Source organism: Oncorhynchus mykiss, chromosome 8 (genome assembly GCF_013265735.2).
Source record: "Oncorhynchus mykiss isolate Arlee chromosome 8, USDA_OmykA_1.1, whole genome shotgun sequence".
NCBI classification, from domain to species: Eukaryota; Metazoa; Chordata; class Actinopteri; order Salmoniformes; family Salmonidae; genus Oncorhynchus; species Oncorhynchus mykiss.
In genome coordinates this window covers 65,123,079-65,145,029 of record NC_048572.1, presented here as the reverse complement: position 1 = coordinate 65,145,029, position 21,951 = coordinate 65,123,079, and the positions used below count along the sequence as shown (strand labels likewise).

General features: G+C 42.7%; 2 protein-coding genes across 7 annotated transcripts in view; one reads left to right on the top strand and one right to left on the bottom strand.

The window, feature by feature from the left end:
* dlgap1a (discs, large (Drosophila) homolog-associated protein 1a) overlaps positions 1-2,815 on the bottom strand; it is a 111,759-nt gene extending 108,944 nt beyond the window's left edge. For all 5 annotated transcript variants that reach the window (XM_036985978.1, XM_036985980.1, XM_036985979.1 and 2 more), the window contains exon 1: positions 2,633-2,815. The gene's annotated coding sequence lies outside the window, so the exon portion shown is untranslated. The remainder of the gene's footprint in view (positions 1-2,632) is intronic.
* A 6,541-nt stretch (positions 2,816-9,356) lies between these two features.
* Positions 9,357-15,056, top strand: cahz (carbonic anhydrase). 2 transcript variants are annotated; one of them, XM_036984497.1, is made up of 8 exons: positions 9,357-9,548; positions 9,894-10,091; positions 10,685-10,803; positions 10,907-10,999; positions 11,100-11,162; positions 11,296-11,451; positions 13,391-13,448; positions 14,032-15,056. In XM_036984497.1, the coding sequence occupies exons 1-7, from the start codon at positions 9,515-9,517 to the stop codon at positions 13,430-13,432; spliced, it is 705 nt and encodes a 234-aa protein (XP_036840392.1). In that variant the 5' UTR covers positions 9,357-9,514; the 3' UTR covers positions 13,433-13,448; positions 14,032-15,056.
* Positions 15,057-21,951: the final 6,895 nt, after the last annotated feature.

Sequence of the window (21,951 nt, the reverse complement as noted above, 5' to 3'; positions counted from 1 at the left end):
ATAACAAATTACAACATAAAACAGCACACTGATTCAACTCCTGATTTAGACTATTTTTCATTTCTGCTCCAGCCCTATATAATAGAATCCCATGTATTTTATAGTGGAAGAGACAGAGCTGGCTGCAGTTCTAAAAGCAAAGCCACGGCTGGAGTCTATTTCTGGCTGTGTGGAGCTGACGCTGTTCAGAGATGAAATGACATAGCGCCAGTTCACTTGACACAGTGGACTAGCTGTGCTCTAATGAATCTGATTATGCACCCTCCTCCGCAGTTGGACAGGCCTCTCTCCTCCCTCCTCCTCAGGACTCGGTTGTCATCTATCCCCACTGCATGATGATGACGAACCACTGGCTGAAACAAACTGACCAGCCTACACTGACAGGCATTCGGCAGCCAGACCAAATGTTAAGCCTCCTCTATCTTTTACCCATGGTGATGACGTCAGAGTACTAGTCAGACTAAATGTTAGCCTAAACCTCCTCTCCTTTGTACGCAATTGTGATGACATTACAGAGAGTACAAGTCAGACGTGCTATATTTATAGATGTCAGATTTCCTTCAAGTTCATCTGAATGAAACATCTAAACATCTCATTTTCAGCAGTGGCAGTCTGTGGTAGGATGAGAAAAAGAGCATATTTGTTGTGGGGGTAGAGTATGTACGTACATATGCTCTATCTTTTATATAGAAATGACATCTCTGTAATCCTGTTATAGTTCTGACACAGTGAGAGGGGGACTGTGATGCAGAGGATGCTTGGCACTTGACGATTGGTTCCACTATGTGATACTGTGATACTGCAGCCCTTGATGTTAAGACACATTGACACTGCTTCTTTATCTACAAACTATATAAAACAAATGTTTAGGAATACAAACAGTATATTTTTGGTCCTAACTCAATTGAAATACAGTATCTATCTCCCCCCCAGAGTGTGTGGCATAACGAAGTTGACAACCAAATGTCTCTAAATTAATTAACCCAGTGTTTACTACTGTTGCTGCCAAATAACAAGACATAAATGGGCATACTGATCCAGTGAAATTGATAAAGGGCTCAAAAGTGACCGAGGATGATAAGTAGCCAAGCCTAACATATTTAAGGTCTTTCTTTCAACATAAAATAATTGTGACATCTTGGTAGATGTACAAACTATAAAGAAAATGGCAGAAAATGGCAGTCTGACAGAAGCCAGTTAAGTCAACATCGGTATGAAGTATTTCTGTCTGGACCAATTTGGACCTTTAATCAGATGTAGTGCCTTTTGTCGCCTCTCAAACAAACACCAATCCAAGACTGGAAGAGGACCGTCTCAGACAATACATTCCAGTTACTGTGCGACAAATATTGCTCCAATGCCTCTGAGAGAGAGAGAGAGAAATCGAGAGAAAGTACATTTCTGAGCAAAGATAAAGGCACTGTGACATACAGACGATGAGAGAGATGCACAAATCTAAATAGCCTACTTATTTTGTGATGTCACAGTAAAAGGAGTGTAGGCTATTGTAGTGACAGTGCTTTGTCATACTTTCTTAAGTTCAACAAGAGGATAAGGTTCAAATTAAAATATTTTGTAAAGTTCTGCAAGTGGAATATGTAACATATGTAACAACATCCAACTGCCAACTGTACCTATGATTCCAATAATATCTTAGCTCAGCTTAGCTCCATGAAAAACATCAATAGTATTTAGTATTTAGGTACTAAATATTTAGGTAACCGCAGGTAGCCTAGCAGTTAAGTGTTGGGCCAGTAACTGGAAAGTTGCTGGTTTAAATCCCTGAGCTGACTAGGTGAAGAAATCTGCAGATATATATTTGAGCAAGGCACTTAACCCTAATTTCTCCTGTAAATTGGATAAGAGTGACTACTAAAATGTAAAATTAAGAGGGCAAAAACCTCCCGATACCTGCTTAGTTAAATAGATATATCTGCAACACTGATGTTCTCTTCTCTCTTTGTCAGAATGATGATAAACGTCTATCTCTCTATAACATTGAACACTGCTGCGAACATTGAGCAACAGTATACGTTTATTTAATACTAAATGTGTCATACGAATGGTAGGTTATTTGATACGTGCTAATGGCAGAAACTGTCGTTTAATTGAAAACACTACAATGACAAAAGCTAAATCTGCTACAACTTGTTTGAACTTAGATGATTCACGACATCATGCACGGCATTCCATCACCAGGAAATAATTTAATACTGTATTAAGGAAAATAGGACTGCATTCATCAATAGGTTGATCTCGAATAGCACACAGACTATTCACGACATGTGAAAGAGCAGTAAGTAGGGATTGCCTTTTGTCTTCATCAAGCGTCCTATGGTGCGCTGCTGTGTGCAACTGATGTGGGCTGCTGTATCGGCGATAGAATTATGTTATTTCACATCTAGTGTGATGCAAGTCTTTCTGAGACAACCGTCATCTGGGTGGTTACAATGTAGCCCCATTGAAAACAATGGCTTTCGGTCAACAAACAATTGTCAAATAAGGCAGATAATAGTAGGCTAATGATGTGGTTCGTTCCTCAGCATCAGTATTGGAAAAATGTACCAATCAACCACTCGCTATTGCTATGGTGGAAAACATGCAGCATGTAGGGAAAATATTGAAAGCTTACCTTCAGTCTTCTCAAGTCAGAATTCATGAGTGGAGTGACATTCGATAAATCCTAAATGAAACGATATTTTTTTATGAGAAATAATAAGAAAGAGCGACTGGTGGTGGCTGTATAGCTGGGTATCAAACCGCACGAGCCTCTGTTCCATGCACATGACAGCTCGCTCTGTTGCTGCAGCGCAGAGAGGACGAAAACCCACATACTGGAAAAACGAGGACGCCAATAAGACCCGGCATGGAGAAGGACTAAGGAGAGGGAAACAAATTAAGCTGCTGCTCTGTTGCAATAGACGATTGGGTTAGGAATAGCCTATAATTTTATAGAATAGAATATAGTTCTATATTATAAATTATAAAATGTGCCTTTTCCTTCAGTGCATAACAAGAGACATAAAACAGACTTAATAACAATTATTTGCTCTGTCATATTTTCAAATGTTATTTTTGAACTGGTAAAAAAATGGCATTTGAAGTCAGAGATGTAAATACTTGTGCCAAAACACCTTTATGTACAGCATACAAATACACATAACAAATGCAATTGGGTACGGGCTATTAATAGCCTAATTATTCAGCATTTCCTAGAGTTTTGGTCAACATGATCCCTAAAAAGCAACAGCAGATTGTTTCCCTTCATTGCCAATAATCCAGCATTACAGGGAGAGAGGAGCAGTATATTGCGTGTTAGGGGCCCTTATAAAATAAAATAATTCCAAACAATTGTGTCCAATTTTTCATATCAATATTCAAATTATCTCACACACAGTGTAGCTGTGTTAGTAACTAATGTGGCAATGATTGTGTTATTGAAAGTCATTTTAACATGCTAAAGTGAAATGCCGATGGATTACATTCAGGACTATCAGGACTATTCAGGAATACTAAACTCAGTGTCCTCCAGCCCTAAATGTTACAGTATTGAAGTAGAGAACTACTGACATAAAAGTATCATACAAACATTATTTAGTGTTAATGTACAATCTGTGCTATTTCTTTACCTGTCTTATATCTCACACATTTTTATAAAGAAACATCACATACTATAACTTTACTATGCTCACACAGCTCAACCTACTGTGGGTTGGCACTACTAGACAATAAGAAACTCTCCCATCCCATCCTGTGAGGTATTGTAGGGATTGTGGAGGAGTGGAGTGGAGGAGTGGAGGAGAGGAGAATGCAGGTTATTCAGTGAAGATCAAATGAGAACTGGCATCTGCTTTGAAAACAGAGTGATCTTGTCCACAACTGTGGCTCATTAGCTACGCTGCTGTCACCACAAACAGAGGGGGACATGAAGAAAACCCATGACAGATGCAATTTAGTTTGCCAAAAAATTCTGCTGATCAGCCAAAACTGTGAGGAACGACAGCAAACTAGTTTGTGAAGATGATGTAATAAAGTTTTTAAGTTTGGGACTGAAGACAGTGAAATAAAATCTTGCTTTTTCGAGAGATGGGCGTTCATTTTGTATGAACTGACGGATTATGCTATAATACACTTTGGATCTAAAAATGTCCTGATATAAAAAAAAAATGACATGGTGGATCCAGTACCAGTCAAAAGTTTGGACACACCTACTCATTCAAGGGTTTTTCTTTATTTGGACTATTTTCTACATTGTAGAATAATAGTTAAGACATCAAAACTATGAAATAACACATATGGAATCATGTAGTAACCAAAAAAGTGTTAAACAAATCAAAATATATTTTATATTTGAGATTCTTCAAAGTAGCCACCCTTTGCCTTGATGACAGCTTTGCACACTCTTGGCACTCTCTCAACCAGCTTCATGAGGTGTCACCTGGAATGCATTTCATTTAACAGGTATGCCTTATTAAAAGTTAATTTGTGGAGTTTCTTTCCTTCTTAATGCATTTGAGCCAATCAGTTGTGTTGTTACAAGGTAGGGGTGGTATACAGAAGATAGCCCTATTTGGTAAAAGATAAAGTCCATATTAGGGTAGCCTAGTGGTTAGAGCGTTGGACTAGTAACCGGAAGGTTGCAAATTCAAACCCCTGAGCTGACAAGGAACAAATCTGTCGTTCTGCCCCTGAACAGCCAGTTAACCCACTGTTCCTAGGCCGTCATTGAAAATAAGAATTTGTTCTTAACTGACTTGCCTAGTTAAATAAAGGTTAAAAAATATATATATTTATATGTTATGGCAAAGACAGCTAAAATAAGCAAAGAGAAATGACAGTCCATCATTACTTGAAGGTCAGTCAATTGGAAAATGTCAAGTTGAAAGTTTCTTCAAGTGCAGTCACAAAAACCATCAAGCGCTATGATGAAACTGGCTCTCATGAGGACCGCCACAGGAAAGGAAGACCTAGAGTTACCTCTGCTGCAGAGGATAAGTTCATTAGAGTTACCAGCCTCAGAAATTACAACCCAAATAAATGCTTCACAGAGTTCAAGTAACAGACACATCGTAGCATCAACTGTTCAGAGGAGACTGCATGAATCAGGCCTTCATGGTCGAATTGCTGTGACGAAACCACTACTAAAGGACACCAATAATAATAATATACTTGCTTGTGCCAAGAAACACGAGCAATGGACATTAGACCAGTGGAAATCTGTCCTTTGGTGTGGTGAGACCAAATTTGAGATTTTTGTTTCCAACCGCCTTGTCTTTGTGAGACGCAGAGTAGGTGAATGGATTGTCTCTGCATGTGTGGTTCCCACCATTGAAGCATGGAGGAAGAGGTGTGATGGCGTGGGGGTGCTTTGCTGGTGACACTGTCTGGGATTTATTTAGAATTCAAGGCACACTTAACCAGCATTCTCCAGCGATACACCATCCCATCTGGTTTTGCGCTTAGTGGGACTATCACATGTTTTTCAACAGAACAATGACGCAACGCACCTCCAGGATGTGTAAGCTCTATTTGACCAAGAAGGAGAGTGATGGAGGGCTGCATCAGATTACCTGGCCTCCACAATCACCCGACCTCAACCCAATTGAGATGGTTTGGGATGAGTTGGACTGCAGAGTGAAGGAAAAGCAGCCAACAAGTGCTTAGTATATGTGGGAACTCCTTCAAGACTGTTGGAAAAGCATTTCTGTTGAAGCTAGTTGAGAGAATGCCAAGAGTGTGCAAAGCTGTCATCAAGGTTCCTGCATGATTATGTGTTATTTCATAGTTTTGATGTCTTCACTATTATTCTACAATGTAGAAAATAGTAAAAATAAAGAAAAACCCTTGAATGAGTAGGTGTGTCCAAACTTTTGACTGGAACTGTATTTTTTTGGATCGTTGTAAAGAAACTTAAAACATGAGAGGGAAAGCGTTCCACTTAGCTGTCTGTGAAGGTCAAACTATTCATCTTTTGTTAGACTGCTGATGCCAGTTCTTGCAAGTCAGAGCTATCAGAGTAGGAATCAAATATATTTTGGGGAAAACCGCTCACTTCTTGCAGCGCTACACATTTTGCCATGGGTCAGAGAGCAAAATATTCTGTTTTATTAAAGCTAGTTTCCTTTAATTCTAAACATGTTGCCATGGCTTATGACACATTCACATACTATCTAATGATAATACCTTTATATTGGTTTGGGGATCCCTAAAGCTCACCATCCCACCCCACCGTGCCTCCTGCTCCATTTTCCATACGCAGGCTTACTCTTCCATCTGAAACTGTGGACAAAAACACACATCTGGCATGAAAAGAGGCTAATTCACACCCCGGTCAGAGCTGACATTCTTCCTGAGCGATTTTGTTCCTCAGATTAGGTGCATAAAGAAGCATGCAGTAGCTGAATGGATGAAATGAAGATAAATATGTATTTGATATCCTTAAAATGTAATCATGCTCATTCAGTGTAAGTAAAATCGTAACATCAAATGGCTGCATGAAAAATGGAAAGAGAAGTAGGCTATACTCACTACTGAATATTGTATTTGCAGTTATAGGTGCACTCACTCTGCAATGCCATTTTATGCCATTTTATTTTCATTCCATTCTACCTTAACTAGGTTTTGTTTACTATGTTATCTTTACAGTCTATGGGCACCTGCATAGTAAGATCTTTGTCCCAGTCATCTGAAAATCACATTTATTTTATTTTAGTTATCTGATTGATGCTACCCCATCCTCTCTCCCACTATAAAGCCAATAAAGCATTGTCATTTGACCCCTTGCTAATAGTTATGAATAGTTCCCTAAATCAATGTGGAGTATATCATTCGAAATTAAGCCATTCTTTCTGTGGCCATAATGAGTTCTCTTCTTTTCACTGAGACTTTGTCTAATAGTACTGAGTAGCTTCAGGCCACTTACTCAACTGGAGGGCTGAAGTGTGTGGAGGTCATATCAATACAAGTACAACTAATTACAGAGGAGTGTCTCTCTTGTATATTAATGTATTCATTCAGCCTTTGACTACTGCTGCCTTTCTTAGGACGGAAGGTTAGGCCTTATGCAGGCCTTTTGTTTATTTGTCTGAAGAAGATGAGTCGCAGTATGATTTGCACAAATATGACTTAACGATGTACATGATACTGACTGTACAGTTAAAAATATCTACAATTGCTGAACCTTCTACTCCTCTGTGCCACACTCCAACAGAAGTGTCTGTATGATGTGCCCTTTGCAGTGAAAAAGTGTGGCAAAAAAACAGTTAAAGAATACTGAAGCATAATTAAAATAGTATGTTCTTAAAATATACATTCTACATCCTCCTTCCAAGATGTTCTGTACTGTGTGAATCATGGATCATCTCATCCAGCCTTTGCAAATCAAAATGCACAAAGGGATGTGTGGGCATTGAGTATGTGTGCCAGTGATGAAAAACGATATAAATGTTGAGAAGCAACTGTCAAATATGGGGATCCAATCAGGGCTTACATAAAATGTTGAGAAGCAACTGTCAAATATGGGGATCCAATCAGGGCTTACATAAAATGTTGAGAAGCAACTGTCAAATATGGGGATCCAATCAGGGCTTACTTAAAACACATCAATGTGTTTATAAATAAAGAACTGGCTGGGCAGATGTATGATTGTGTCAAAATATGATGAAAATGCTAATTTAAGTAAATTGGTTATTATTAAAATTATATGCAATGTTTTATTTACTTTCTGATTGAGTTTTTCTGGTATAGAAATGACACGGAGAGGTACATCTCCAATCTATATGCTTACTGCACAACTGGTAAAATCCCAAACATTATCCCATATAGCCTATTCATGACTATTTAATTTACCCGCACCATCTTGTTAAAGTTTGGGAGGAATTATCTGAATCAAGAATCAATACCCACCAACTGCCACATGGTGTAGTCATTTGTAAGAAAATGGTATTGGAAAGCAAATGTCTGTGTTAGCTTCCTTCATTGTACCAGTAGATGGAAGCAAATGTCTGTGTTAGCTTTCTTCATTGTACCAGTAGATGGAAGCAAATGTCTGTGTTAGCTTCCTTCATTGTACCAGTAGATGGAAGCAAATGTCTGTGTTAGCTTTCTTCATTGTAGCAGTAGATGGAAGCAAATGTCTGTGTTAGCTTCCTTCATTGTACCAGTAGATGGAAGCAAATGTCTGTGTTAGCTTCCTTCATTGTAGCAGTAGATGGAAGCAAATGTCTGTGTTAGCTTTCTTCATTGTACCAGTAGATGGAAGCAAATGTCTGTGTTAGCTTCCTTCATTGTACCAGTAGATGGAAGCAAATGTCTGTGTTAGCTTTCTTCATTGTACCAGTAGATGGAAGCAAATGTCTGTGTTAGCTTTCTTCATTGTACCAGTAGATGGAAGCAAATGCACATAGCATTTTCTTGGACTTGTAGCAGTTTGCTTTATGCCATTATCCACATCCATTAATTAATTAAATATCCAAACCTTGAAAAATAGAATTCTAAGGAATATTTTGTATTACCAAAAACTATGCATCACATTAGCAACAAAATGTAATCCATAATTCATCAGCACATGTTTGATTTAAATCCACTCATTCCAAACCACATCTCTTATTAGCCTAAAGTGACCAATAAACTGGTCGGTGCATAATAAAACGCTTTTCATATTTATTCATGCAATCTGTGCAAATCTAGTCAGCTGTACTACCCTGCTGGTGACTAACAGCACAGTGCAGTCTATTGTCGTGGCCCCTTTAAAATTATGCACTCGAGAGGAAGGGGCGATTGCGTTTAAAATATTAGGTTTTTTCGCTGACGCAGGCTGCAAAGTGACATGGGCAGTTCAAGGAAAAATATAGCCTACAATGCATCACGTTTTGATTTGCATCCTTGCTTTCCTTCTTGTCCATTCTGTTCCTAGAACGAAACACAGTTTCCATTTGCACATCTCACATGCTATACAGTAGCCTACTTCTACTACGGACGCAGGCTACGTTGGAAGAACCCAAGGTCAGTGAATCTGGCATGCCTTGCTCTCAGAAGAAAAAAACATATATTTCGGGATGTCACTATAAAACGTTAAAGGATACCATGGTGAAGAAACCGTACATAACATGTGTGTAATGTTAGTCTACGAACGCCAAATCTTCTGGCAAGACTATATTGTCTGGAATGCACACGTCTTGAGTGTGAGCTCTCAGCAGGGTCTGCTTCATTCTCACCACCGGATAGAAGGTCGACCGATAGAGCGATGCGCTCCACAGTGAATGGGACCATATGAACATGGAGGTGTGACTCGGATCGTCTATTGATGGGTGCTTGAACACCTCCTGCTGTGATGACTGGACTGCGCTAAAACCAAGAGGCCAAACCCACCCACTTGATGTAGGCCTACTGTCAGGAGGGGAAGTCTATATAAACCCTCGCAATTGTTATTTCAAGGTTAGCACAAACTGGATCCTTGTATCTTGGTTTTACAATTGAAAGGGATTATATTGCATAGGAACACAAGTCAATAATCATGTCTCACAGCTGGGGATATGGACCATCTGATGGTGAGGCATTCTAGAATCTATTCTACATTGTCATCTGATGCTGACTCCAGTTTTGGAACTGCTAGTTGAAACTGTAAATTTCAACAGTTGCATGATTTTGTTGCATGAATAACTCAGTACATTTCTTATCGGAACTAAATAACTTCTGTAAATAAGTGTTAATATTTTCTGATATGCTACTGTTAATGAATGCATAATTAGCCCTACATTATTAGGTTATTATCATACATTTATACATGTATCTGTGAGAACACAGATATCACCGGACTGTTTAGAATAGAGTGAATATGATACATTTGTGTTTTTGTTCTGTTTGACTCTGTCCCATGTTTTTTTCCATCATAGGACCTGAGAAGTGGTGTGATGGCTTTCCTGTTGCTAATGGACCCAGGCAGTCTCCTATTGATATTATTCCTGGTCAAACCTCCTATGATTCTACCTTGAAGCCCCTCAAACTGAAATATGACCCATCCAACTCCACAGACATTCTGAACAATGGCCATTCCTTCCAAGTTGGCTTTGTGGATGATGTTGACAGTTCAAGTAAGCCTTTGAATTCATATATAATAATATACAGCTAATATGTCAATACATTATCATCTCCATTTCTCACATAGGTTATGAGGTGAGCATTTAGTAAAGGGAGGAGTGAAATAGAAAGGGGAAGCGGCAACAAGAGAACGAGTGCTGCGGCAAACTGGTTACATGTTAACTTCAGTGGCTTTACATGGTAACTTCAGTGGCTTTGCTTAAAACAAATATCAAACACAGTGGTGAATTCATTTCCTTGATGCATTGTCTTTGTCCATTGTGCACATAGGCTGCTGTACAGTAGATAACATTGATGATAGGTGACGTTAGAGCAGGCTGGTAGGTGTTCATTCTCAAGGTTTTAGTATCGTTGGGCTGAAGTACGCTAGTTGTCAGGTCGTTGTCTTTTGTTGTGGTGCTGGGAGCAAGCACATCAATCTGCAGACTACATTGTTAAAAATGAATGTTTCCTACCCTACCCTATCATTGCGTGATGGCAGTAATCATGTCATTTGACTGCATTTGGACACACACAGATGCTCATAAACGTAGTTCATTTTGAAAAGCAACATTAAAAGTTTGTGTGTGCGTGTTCCTATCCACAGCACTGACCGGAGGCCCCATCACTGGCATATACAGGCTGAAGCAGTTCCACTTCCACTGGGGCGCCAGTGACGACAGGGGCTCTGAGCACACCGTCAATGGAATCAAGTTCCCCTGTGAGGTAGGCAGTCCTAGACCTAGATTATACAACAGGACAAGCCGTATGGATTCAGATCAGAATTTTCATTGGCTACCTGAGCTAAACCTGACTTTGTTTTTTCAAGCTCCATCTGGTGCACTGGAACACCAAGTACCCTAGCTTTGGTGAGGCCGCTAGTGAACCCGATGGACTCGCTGTGGTTGGAGTGTTTCTGAAGGTGCAGATTGTTCATACACTGTTTATTTGTTTCCCTCTAAGTGCATTCTGAAAGTAGCCTGATTCCCTTGGATGGCTGTGTGAATTCTTGTTTCTTATAGATTGGTGCTGCAAACCCCAGACTGCAGAAGGTTCTCGATGCTCTGGGGGCCATCAAATCAAAGGTGAAATCAAATTGATCTTAAATGGTATTTAGATTTAGAAATCTTGCCTCGAATGACTAGAATTGGTTGGGAATGTTGAAGTAAGACTTTGTTTATTCATTGTGTATTCAATCACAATTTGTACATTCTTTAGGGAAAGCAAACTACATTTTCCAACTTTGATGCCAAAACTCTGTTGCCTTGCTCACTGGACTACTGGACATATGATGGCTCCCTGACCACTCCCCCTCTGCTGGAGAGTGTCACCTGGATCGTCCTGAAGGAACCGATCAGTGTCAGCCCTACCCAGGTACAATCATTTTATACAGCATCCTCATAACAAGGAAATGTGTTCTCCTTTCACTAATCAGCTTCATCAGGCCCAGTTAATTGAAAGAGGTCAGTTTGAGGTCAGACGTCATAGGACATCTTTTAGAAAATAATCAAATGTTTTATGAAGCTAGAAGTACTTTATGTGCGGGTACTAAAAATAAAATGCTTTCTTGGCAGTAGAATACAGTAGAAAGGACTTGTTTGTGTGTACAGTAGGTTTCTGCTTTCCATCTTGTCTTGGTGAGCATTGCTACAAAGTTTGTGTTTATCAAGCAAGTACCAACCACGTTTTTTAGTAGAAGTTTCAGCCATTCACTCAAAACAGGGAGGGTCAAGACTGTTGCCTGTCACTTTAGATTACATTATCTGAGTGGCCCATAACGCTTATTTAGTAACTCCTGCTAGTATCATATTTGGGAAGCTTGTCTCTTCCAACGAAAGCAGCCTACACCCACATTAACCTCTTTTGGATCCGCCCCTTTTTTTCAATTTTTCACCTAAAATTACATACCCAAATCTAACTGCCTGTAGCTCAGGACCTGAAGCAAGGATATGCATAATCTTGATACCATTTGAAAGGAAACACTTTGCAGTTTGTGGTAATGTGAAATTAATGTAGGAGAATATGACACGTTAGATCTGGTAAAAGATAATACAAAGAAAAAAACATTTTTTTTGCCATCATCTTTGAAATGCAAGAGAAAGGCTATAATGTATTATTCCAGCCCAGGCGCAATTTAGATTTTGCAGTGTATGTGCAACGTTTTAGACTGATCCAATTAACCATTGCATTTCTGTTCAAAACTTTGTATCAAGACTGCCCAAATGTGCCTAATTAGTTTATTAATAACTTTTCAAGTTCATAACTGTGCACTCTCCTCAAGCAATAGCATGGCATTCTTTCACTGTAATAGCGACTGTAAATTGGACAGTGCAGTTAGATTAACAAGAATTTAAGATATCTGTTAATACCAGATATGTCTATGTCCTGGGAAATGTTCTTGTTACTTAAGTATAGGTCATGGACTAAATACGTTTTTATTTCTCTATGTTGTCTCAGAAGTTTCTGTGACTGTCTGTAAATAATTCACACAGAAAATGATTTGTCCTACCATAAAATAACAACCAAACGTACACAAACTACAGTACATAGCTATTGTAAGCTACTGTACACAGCTGACACATCCCCTTATTATTGATTTTCCATGCTGAGCCTTTGGGGATATCAAATCCCCGAGTCCAATTTCACCAGCCAGCGTTTAAATGGGACCCCAAGGATGCTTGTTTATTGAAAGCTGCAGTCGAAGGCACTGTCCCCTATATGTCATGATGAAAATAAAGTGTAAATTTAGGGAGGGCTACCTCCAGCCATATGCATTGTTAAGATAAGTTAAGCAGTAGTGCAAGGCAGCAATAAAGTGGGTGGAGAGAGTTTACTGTTCTGACTGAGAACTGATGCAATGTTGTGTTGGAAAAGCCTTTCACCTACATGCAGTAGGACCCATGTCTAAATCTGTGAGTGTTAGCAACCTCAGAAAGCCTTTGTAGTTGTTCTTTGCAGATTGTGAGATTATAGAATGAAGGAAATGAATGCACTTTCAGAAGTGTTTCAGTTCTCACGGTAAATGAGAACTAAGTTGAACAGTGTGTCAATTGATACTGTTGCTCTAAACCTATTTTGAACTTTGGAAATGAGACTGTACAGAGTCTTGAATGTCTAAAGATCACTGAAATGATGGAGCCGGTCATGCATATTAATAGTAAATTAGAGAAGACATTTTTCATGCTTATAGCAACATTCATTTACACTCTCTATGCTTGCTTATGGCTGACCATCGATGTTGATGGGGAGCCATTGCTCCCAATTGTGGGTATTGTGGGGGGTTGTTCTTATGCCATTGCATGTGGCTGTGCAGGACAATGCGAGACCCACATGGTTTACAACGAGGCTCAGGTGAATTACTGACCAGAGAGGTATGCACCCGCTACACGCCGGTGTTGTTGCACACACTATTACATTCTCCTCTCTCTGATTGTGTCCTGTACTCTCTACATTAATTCAAAATACATTTAAAACTTCACTCTACATTATGATCAGTTAGACCTCTATATTAACGTTGGTACTAAATGGGTATTGTTTCAGGGATAACAGTTCACATCCTGCTCATTGAGTGATCTAAATATGGGATGTAAATACTGGAACACAGTAGGTCACAGACACTCCTTTAACATGAGCCACAGACCACAGTTGCACCGAGACACTATGATTCTAACCATTCTATTGTTGGTCTCTCTCTCTCTCTCTCTATCTCTCTCTCTCTCTCTCTCTCTTTCTCTCTCTCTTTATCTCTCTTGCTTTATCTCTTTCTCTTTATCTCTCTCTCTCTCTCTTTATCTCTCTCACTTTATCTCTTTATCTCTCTCTCTCTCTTTCTCTCTCTCTTTCTCTCTCTAACTCTCTCTCTAACCCTCTCTCTCTCTCTCTCTTTCTCTCTCTCTCTCTCTCTCTCTCTCTCTCTCTCTCTCTCTCTCTCTCTCTCTCTCTCTCTCCTGACAGATGGGTAAATTCCGCAGCTTAATGTTCAGTGGTGATGGAGAGGCACCTTGCTGCATGCAGGACAACTACCGGCCCCCTCAGCCTCTCAAGGGACGCAAGGTCCGCCGGTCCTTCAAGTAAACAGCTATGCATCACGCCATCCCCCATCCCACCATTGCCGATCCCCAACCTTTCCCCTAGATTATATATATATTGTGTGCCATTTTATATGCATTGCGATCAGAATCTGCAGATTGTTAACCCTATAGACAATACAATCAGTAATCAGAAAACAGAAAGGAAACCTAAACCTAAACCAATGCAGTTTAATAACAAGAGCCAGTGTAGATGAGATTATTGTGCCGATATGGATGGACAGCACTTTATACGCCTGGCCTGCCTGCCCCTCCTGTAATCCCTGACGATAAACCTCAGGATCACCCCAGATTAACGTCATTTAGCTGCCTGTCACTGCAATAAGAGACGACTGACTCAGTCAGTCAGCCCGTCAGAGATAGAGGCCTTTTATAGTATAATACTACTGGGCTTCTACTCTCAATAAGCACAAGGAGAGATGGAATCTTGAATTACATGCCTTCAATTTTTGGATTGTGTCTCTAAATCGTCATCAGTGTTTTTACTTTAGATTACAGGTCAATACTGAAAAGAAGAGATCCAATTCAAGTGATTATTTTTTTAACGACTCATAACTTACTACCTACCCCAGTGCATTAACATTGTGTCTTAAAATCATGAGAGTGAAAGAAGATGTTGTGTGAGATGTCATATCATCCAAGTCCATCCATTGAAAGAAATCACTGACTGAGGGACTAGAGTAATGTGTGTTTTAGTTTTATTTAAATAAATGTTATATTGAAAAATGTAATCTTGAAGTATGTTTTAAATGTTTTTGGAAATACCTGGAATGATTTTTAAGCCTTGCGTATAATTAATGTTAAAATGGGAATGGAAGGTTTGTGTGATTCGTTCATGTCAAATTTGATGGATGGGAATTTGATCAGTGAAATAAATGGCATAACTGTACCTACATGTGCATCCTGTGTTTATTTGCAATATTTTAGATATATTGAAGGACCACACTACAGAAATGTAAGCTGTGTGGGATCAGCCTTATCCAGATATGGAGACAGAGACCCCACTGTTGATGGTCAGACATCGCTATTTTAAGTACAGATAGAAGGCCTCTTTTACAGTCGTGTGCCCTTAACATGGGACTGTTTACCTTTGGTTCATCAATCAAGTTGTGTGGTACAAACAACATTCACTTCAAAATAAATGCCTTTATGTCAATAAGAGACCTATATAATTAAAACAATGTTGACTATTTCCTCTGTTCTTTTGTATTTTACGTCAATACTGTCCGAGTGAGGGTTATAGTCAAACTCAAATTCGAAGGAAAGAAAAAAGGAAAAGAAGTAAACACTTCTTTGTCTGCCACTGCCGCAGCGATGACAGAAGAGTTGGATGCCAGTTCACATCTCATTACTGCTTTGAGTCATGGCTGATTGCTTGTTGTCTATGTTCATGCTTATGTAAGCCGTTCTGTGTTTGTGGGTGCCTTTGCCAGGCAGGCACCCTTTGTCAGTGAATTTCTCTGGATCATTATAGGTACAGTCAGCTCATTGCCCCATCCATGCTCTGATGGAAGATGCAAAAGCCCACTAAGATTGTGGAGCTCTGGTAATACCATTTCTGTAAATCATTTTTGAGACCATGTTTCAGGTTGGTAATTCAATATCAGTTAATAATTACAGTACCAGTCAAAAGTTTGGACACACCTACTCATTCAAGAGTTTTTCTTTATTTGTACTATTTTCTGCATTGTAGAATAATAGTGAAGACATCATAACTATGAAATTACACATATGGAATCGTGTAGTAACCAAAAAAAGTGTTAAACAAATAAAAAATATATTTTATATTTGAGATTCTTCAAAGTAGCCACCCTTTGCCTTGATGACAGCTTTGCACACTCTTGACATTCTCTCAACTAGCTTCATGAGGTAGTCATCTAGAATGCATGTCAATTAACAGGTTGCCTTGTTAAAAGTTAATTTGCGAAATGTCTTTCCTTCTTAATGCATTTGAGCCAATCAATTGTGTTGTGTCAAGGTAGGGTTGGTATACAGAAGATAACCAATTTGGTAAAAGATCAAGTCCATATTATGGCAAGAACAGCTCAAATTAGCAAAGAGAAATTACAGTCCATCATTACTTTAAGACATGAAGGTCAGTCAATACAGAAAATGAAGAACTTTGAAACTAGCTCTCATGAGGACCGCCACAGGAAAGGAAGACCCAGAGTTACCTCTGCTGCAGAGGATAAGCTCATTAGAGTTAACTGCAAGTTAACTTGCAGCCCAAATAAATGCTTCACAGAGTTCAAGTAACAGACACAGCTCAACATCAACTGTTCAGAGGAGACTGCGTGAATCAGGCTTTAATGGTCGAATTGCTGCAAAGAAACCACTACTAAAGGACACCAATAAGAAGAGACTTTCTTGGGCCAAGAAACACACAGCAATGGACATTAGAACGGTGGAAATGTGTTCTTTGGTCTGATGAGTCCAAATCTGAGATTTTTGGTTCCAACCGCCGTGTCTTTGTGAGACGCAGAGTAGGTGAACGGATGATCTCCGCATGTGTGGTTCCCACCATGAAGCATGGAGGAGGAGGTGTGATGGTGTGGGGGTGCTTTGCTGGTGACACTGTCAGTGAGTTATTTCGAATTCAAGGCACACTTAACCAGCATGGCTATCACAGCATTCTGTAGCGATATGCCATCCCGTCTGGATAGCGCTTAGTGGGACTATCATTTGTTTTTGAACAGGACAATGACCCAACACACCTCCAGGCTGTGTAAGGGCTCTTTGACCAAGAAGGAGAGTGATGGAGTGCTGCATCAGATGATCTGGCCTCAACAATCACCCGACCTCAACCCAATTGAGATGGTTTGGGATGAATTGGGCCGCAGAGTGAAGGAAAAGCAGCCAACAAGTGCTCAGCATATGTGGGAACTCCTTCAAGACTGTTGGAAAAGCATTCCAGGTGAAGCTGTAGAATGCTAAGAGTGTGCAAAGCTGTCATTAAGGCAAATGGTGGCTACTTTGAAGAATCTCAAATATAAAATATATTTTGATTTATTGAACACTTTTTTGCTTAATACATGATTCCACATGTGGTATTTTATAGTTTTGATGTGCTACCTGTCCCAGACCTATTATTTGACAATGCTGGTCATTTATGAACATTTGAACATCTTGGCCATGTTCTGTTATAATCTCCACCCAGCACAGCCAGAAGAGGACTGGCCACCCCTCATAGCCTGGTTCCTCTCTAGGTTTCTTCCTTGGTTTTGGCCTTTCTAGGGAGTTTTTCCTAGCCACCGTGCTTCATTGCGTGCTGTTTGGTGTTTTAGGCTGGGTTTCTGTACAGCACTTTGAGATATCAGCTGATGTACGAAGGGCTATAGAAATAAATGTGATTAGATTTGATTTGATTCACTTTTATTTTACAATGTAGAAAATTGTAAGAATAAAGAAAAACCCTTGAATGAGTAGGTGTGTCCAAATTTTTGACTGGTACTGTGTGCATAACCAACCACAACAAAATAATATATGCAATGAATATACAAATGATTTTTGCCTGTCCATAACGGAAATGATCTGTGTGCCCCAATTGCATCATGGTTTATTACTAGTAATGTACCTGTCTCCACACTGATTTGTTTACAACATTAGAGCTGGTGAAATTAAATCTGTCTCTATGTAGAGGAATGAGGATGAGAATGCTTCCCAGAGAACAGAAATGTAGAGATAAGAGGAGTGGTGTTGGGGAAGGGAGGAGAAGATGGGAATGGAAGGAATAGAGGAGAGAGAGTAAATGGAATCATTGAGAGCATGTACAGAGAGAATAAAGCGTAGAGAATATATTTGAAATAAAGAGATATAAGAGTGTCAGACAGTATGGATAAAATGAGAAAGTTGGGTAAGTGTGAATGCAGAACCTAAAATAGGAATTGGCAGATAAAAAGAAATTTCAAGGTTTTCAAATCTAACATTATTTGTCACTTGCGCCGAATACAACAAGTGTAGACCTTACCGTTCCATTGCATTTCTAAAGACAAAAGGAGTTTTCCGGTTGAAACATTATTGAAGATTTATGTTAAAAACATCCTAAAGATTGATTCTATACATTGTTTAACATGTTTCTACGAACTGTAATGGAATTGTTTGACTTTTCGTCAGACCTGCGCGTCGTGAATTTGGATTTGTGAACTCAAGGCGCGAACAAAAAGGAGGTATTTGGACATAAATGATGGACTTTTCGAACAAAACAAACATTTATTGAGGAACTGGGATTCCTGGGAGTGCATTCTGATGAAGATCATCAAAAGTAAGTGAATATTTATAAAGCTATTTATGACTTTTACTGACTCCACAACATGGCAGTTATCTGTATTGCTTGTTTTTGTGTCTGAGCGCCGTACTCAGAAAAAGTATGGTGTGCTTTTTCGGTAAAGCTTTTTTGAAATCCGATACAGCGGTTGCATTAAGGAGAAGTTTATCTAAAGTTCCATGCATAACACTTGTCTTTTTATCAACATTTATGATGAGTATTTCTGTAAATTGATGTGGCTCTCTGCAAAATCACCAAAATTACTGAACGTAATGCGCCTGTCACTACCTCTGCCGAAGTCAAAGCCTCTCCTTGTTCGGGCGGTGCTCGGCGGTCGACGTCACCGGTCTTCTAGCCATCATTGATCAATTTTTCATTTTCCATTGGTTTTGTCTTGTCTTCCTACACACCTGGTGTCACGTTCTGACCTCTATTTCTGTTGTTTTGTATTTATTTAGTATGGTCAGGGCGTGAGTTGGGTGGGCAGTCTATGTTTGTTTTTCTATGTTTTGGGGCATTTCTATGTTTTCGGCCTAGTATGGTTCTCAATCAGAGGCAGGTGTCATTAGTTGTCTCTGATTGAGAATCATACTTAGGTAGCCTGGGTTTCACTGTGTGTTGGTGGGTGATTGTTCCTGTCACTGTGTTTGTTGTCACAGGATAGGCTGTATAGGTTTTTCACGTTCCGTTTGTTGTTTTGTAGATTTAAGTTATTTCATGTATCGTTCATTTTCCATTAAAGAACATGAGTAACCACCACGCTGCTTTTTGGTCCGCTTCTCCTTCTACAGACGAACGTCGTTACAGAATCACCCACCCACCAAGGACCAAGCGGCGTGGTAAACAGAGGCTGCAGCAACAGCAGCAGCAGGAGAAGCGACTGGTGCAGCAGGAGCAACAGCAGCAGCAGCAAAGGCAGCAGCAGGAGAAGGAACAGAGGCAGCAGCAGCAGGAACAGCAACAGCGAGATCAGGATTTTGGGACATGGGAGCAGAATCTGGACTACACAACTTGGGAGGAGATAGACAGGTGGGCGGTCGACCCAGGGAGAGTGCCGGAGCCCGCCTGGGATTCGATGGAACAGTGCGCGGAAGGTTACAGGAGAATGAGGTTGGCGAAGCAAGCACGGCGGCGCGGACGGAAGCCCGAGAGTCAGCCCCAAAAATTTATTGGGGGGGGGGCACAGGGGGAGTGTGGCAGAGTCAGGAGTCAGACCTGAGCCAACTCCCCCCGTTTATCGTGAGGAGCCATGGAGGAGCTCAGAACCAGAGCTGGTGTTGGAGGTGAGCGAAGCAGAGACTGTGAAGGAGTTAATGGGGAAATTGGAGGAGAGAGATATGAGGGATTTGCTGGTTTGGTGCATGAGGCACGACATTCGCCCGACGGAGCGTGTCAGGGATTTAATGGCACCGGGGTCAGCTATCCATACTCATCCTGAGGTGCGTGCGAGGGGTCTGGTGAAGACTGTGCCAGCCTCACGCACCAGGCCTCCTGTGCATCTCCCTAGCCTTGCACGTCCTGTGCCATCTCAGCACTACAGTGCTCCTAGCAGTGCTAACTGTGGCGGGCATGGTGCTGGTCAGGCACCGTGTTATGCAGTTGTTCGCACGGTGTCCCCAGTACGCGTGCTTAGCCCGGTGCGCTACATCCCAGCTCCCCACATCTGCCGGGCTAGGGTGAAGATCCAGCCAGGGCGGTTGGTGCCAGCCCTGCTCTCAAGATCTCCAGTACGCCTTCACGGTCCGGTCTATCCGTCACCACCTCCACGCACCAGCCCTCCGGTGGCAGCCCCCCGTACCAGGCTGTCTCTCCGGCCCATCCTTACAGGGGCTTCCTCCTCTCCAGCGCTGCCGGAGCCTCCCACCTGTCCGGCGCCTCTGCCGGAGCCTCTCGCCTGTCCGGCGCCGCTGCCGGAGCCTCCCGCCTGTCCGGCGCCTCTGCCGGAGCCTCCGGCCTGTCTGGCGCCGCTGCCGGAGCCTCCCGCCTGTCCGGCGCCTCTGCCGGAGCCTCCCGCCTGTCCGGCGCCTCTGCCGGAGCCTCCCGCCTGTCCGGCGCCTCTGCCGGAGCCTCCCGCCTGTCCGGCGCCGCTGCCGGAGCCTCCCGCCTGTCCCGCGCCTCTGCCGGAGCCTCCCGTCTGTCCGGCGCCGCTGCCGGAGCCTCCCGCCTGTCCGGCGCCGCTGCCGGAGCCTCCCGCCTGTCCGGCGCCGCTGCCGGAGCCTCCCGCCTGTCCGGCGCCGCTGCCGGAGCCTCCCGCCTGTCCGGCGCCGCTGCCGGAGTCTCCCGCCTCTCCGGCGCTACCAGGGCCTTCCTCTTCTCCAGCGTTGCCGGAGCTTCCCGTCTGCCCAGCGCCAGCTGAGCTTCCCGTCTGCCCAGCGCCAGCTGAGCTTCCCGTCTGCCCAGCGCCAGCTGAGCCTCCCGTCTGCCCAGCGCCGCCAGTGCCGCCCGTCTGCCCAGCGCCGCCAGTGCCGCCCGTCTGCCAGGAGCCGCCAGTGCCGCCCGTCTGCCAGGAGCCGCCAGTGCCGCCCGTCAGCCAGGGGCCGCCAGTGCCGCCAGTCAGCCAGTGCCGCCAGTCAGCCAGGGGCCGCCAGTGCCACTAGTCAGCCAGGGGCCGCCAGTCAGCCAGGGGCCGCCAGTGCCGCCAGTCAGCCAGGTGCCGCCAGTCAGCCAGGGGCCGCCAGTGCCGCCAGTCAGCCAGGGGCCGCCAGGGGCCGCCAGTGCCGCCAGTAAGCCAGGGGCCGCCAGTAAGCCAGGGGCCGCCAGTGCCGCCAGTCAGCCAGGGGCCGCCAGTAAGCCAGGGGCCGCCAGTGCCGTCAGTCAGCCAGGGGCCGCCCGAGCAGCTGCCCCTCTGTCCAGAGCAGCTGTCGCCCCTCTGTCCCAAGCTGCTGCCGCCCCTCTGTCCCGAGCAGCTGTCCCTCTGTCCCGAGCAGCTGTCCCTCTGTCCCGAGCAGCTGTCCCTCTGTCCCGAGCAGCTGCCCCTCTGTCCCGAGCAGCTGCCGCCCCTCTGTCCCGAGCAGTTGTCCCTCTGTCCCGAGCAGCTGCTTCACCTCTGTCCCGAGCTGCCCCTCTGTCCCGAGCAGCCCCTCTGTCCAGTGGGGTCATTGAGAGGGGTGGCCATGGTGAGTAAGCCAGGGAGGCGGACAATAAGGCGGACTAAGACAATGGTGAAGTGGGGTCCGCGTCCCGCGCCAGAGCCGCCACCGCGGACAGACGCCCACCCAGACCCTCCCCTATAGGTCAAGGTTTTGCGGCCGGAGTCCGCACCTTTGGGGGGGGGGTACTGTCACGTTCTGAACTCTATTTCTGTTGTTTTGTATTCATTTAGTATGGTCAGGGCGTGAGTTGGGTGGGCAGTCTATGTTTGTTTTTCTATGTTTTGGGGCATTTCTATGTTTTCGGCCTAGTATGGTTCTCAATCAGAGGCAGGTGTCATTAGTTGTCTCTGATTGAGAATCATACTTAGGTAGCCTGGGTTTCACTGTGTGTTGGTGGGTGATTGTTCCTGTCACTGTGTTTGTTGTCACA

Bases quoted from the DNA above. Each gene is read 5' to 3' on its own strand.
- cahz (XM_036984497.1), top strand. From the start codon at position 9,515: ATGTCTCACAGCTGGGGATATGGACCATCTGATG. The intron at 9,549-9,893 runs GTGAGGCATTCT...TTTCCATCATAG, and splicing joins GGGATATGGACCATCTGATG to GACCTGAGAAGTGGTGTGAT. The intron at 11,000-11,099 runs GTGCAGATTGTT...TGTTTCTTATAG, and splicing joins TGGTTGGAGTGTTTCTGAAG to ATTGGTGCTGCAAACCCCAG.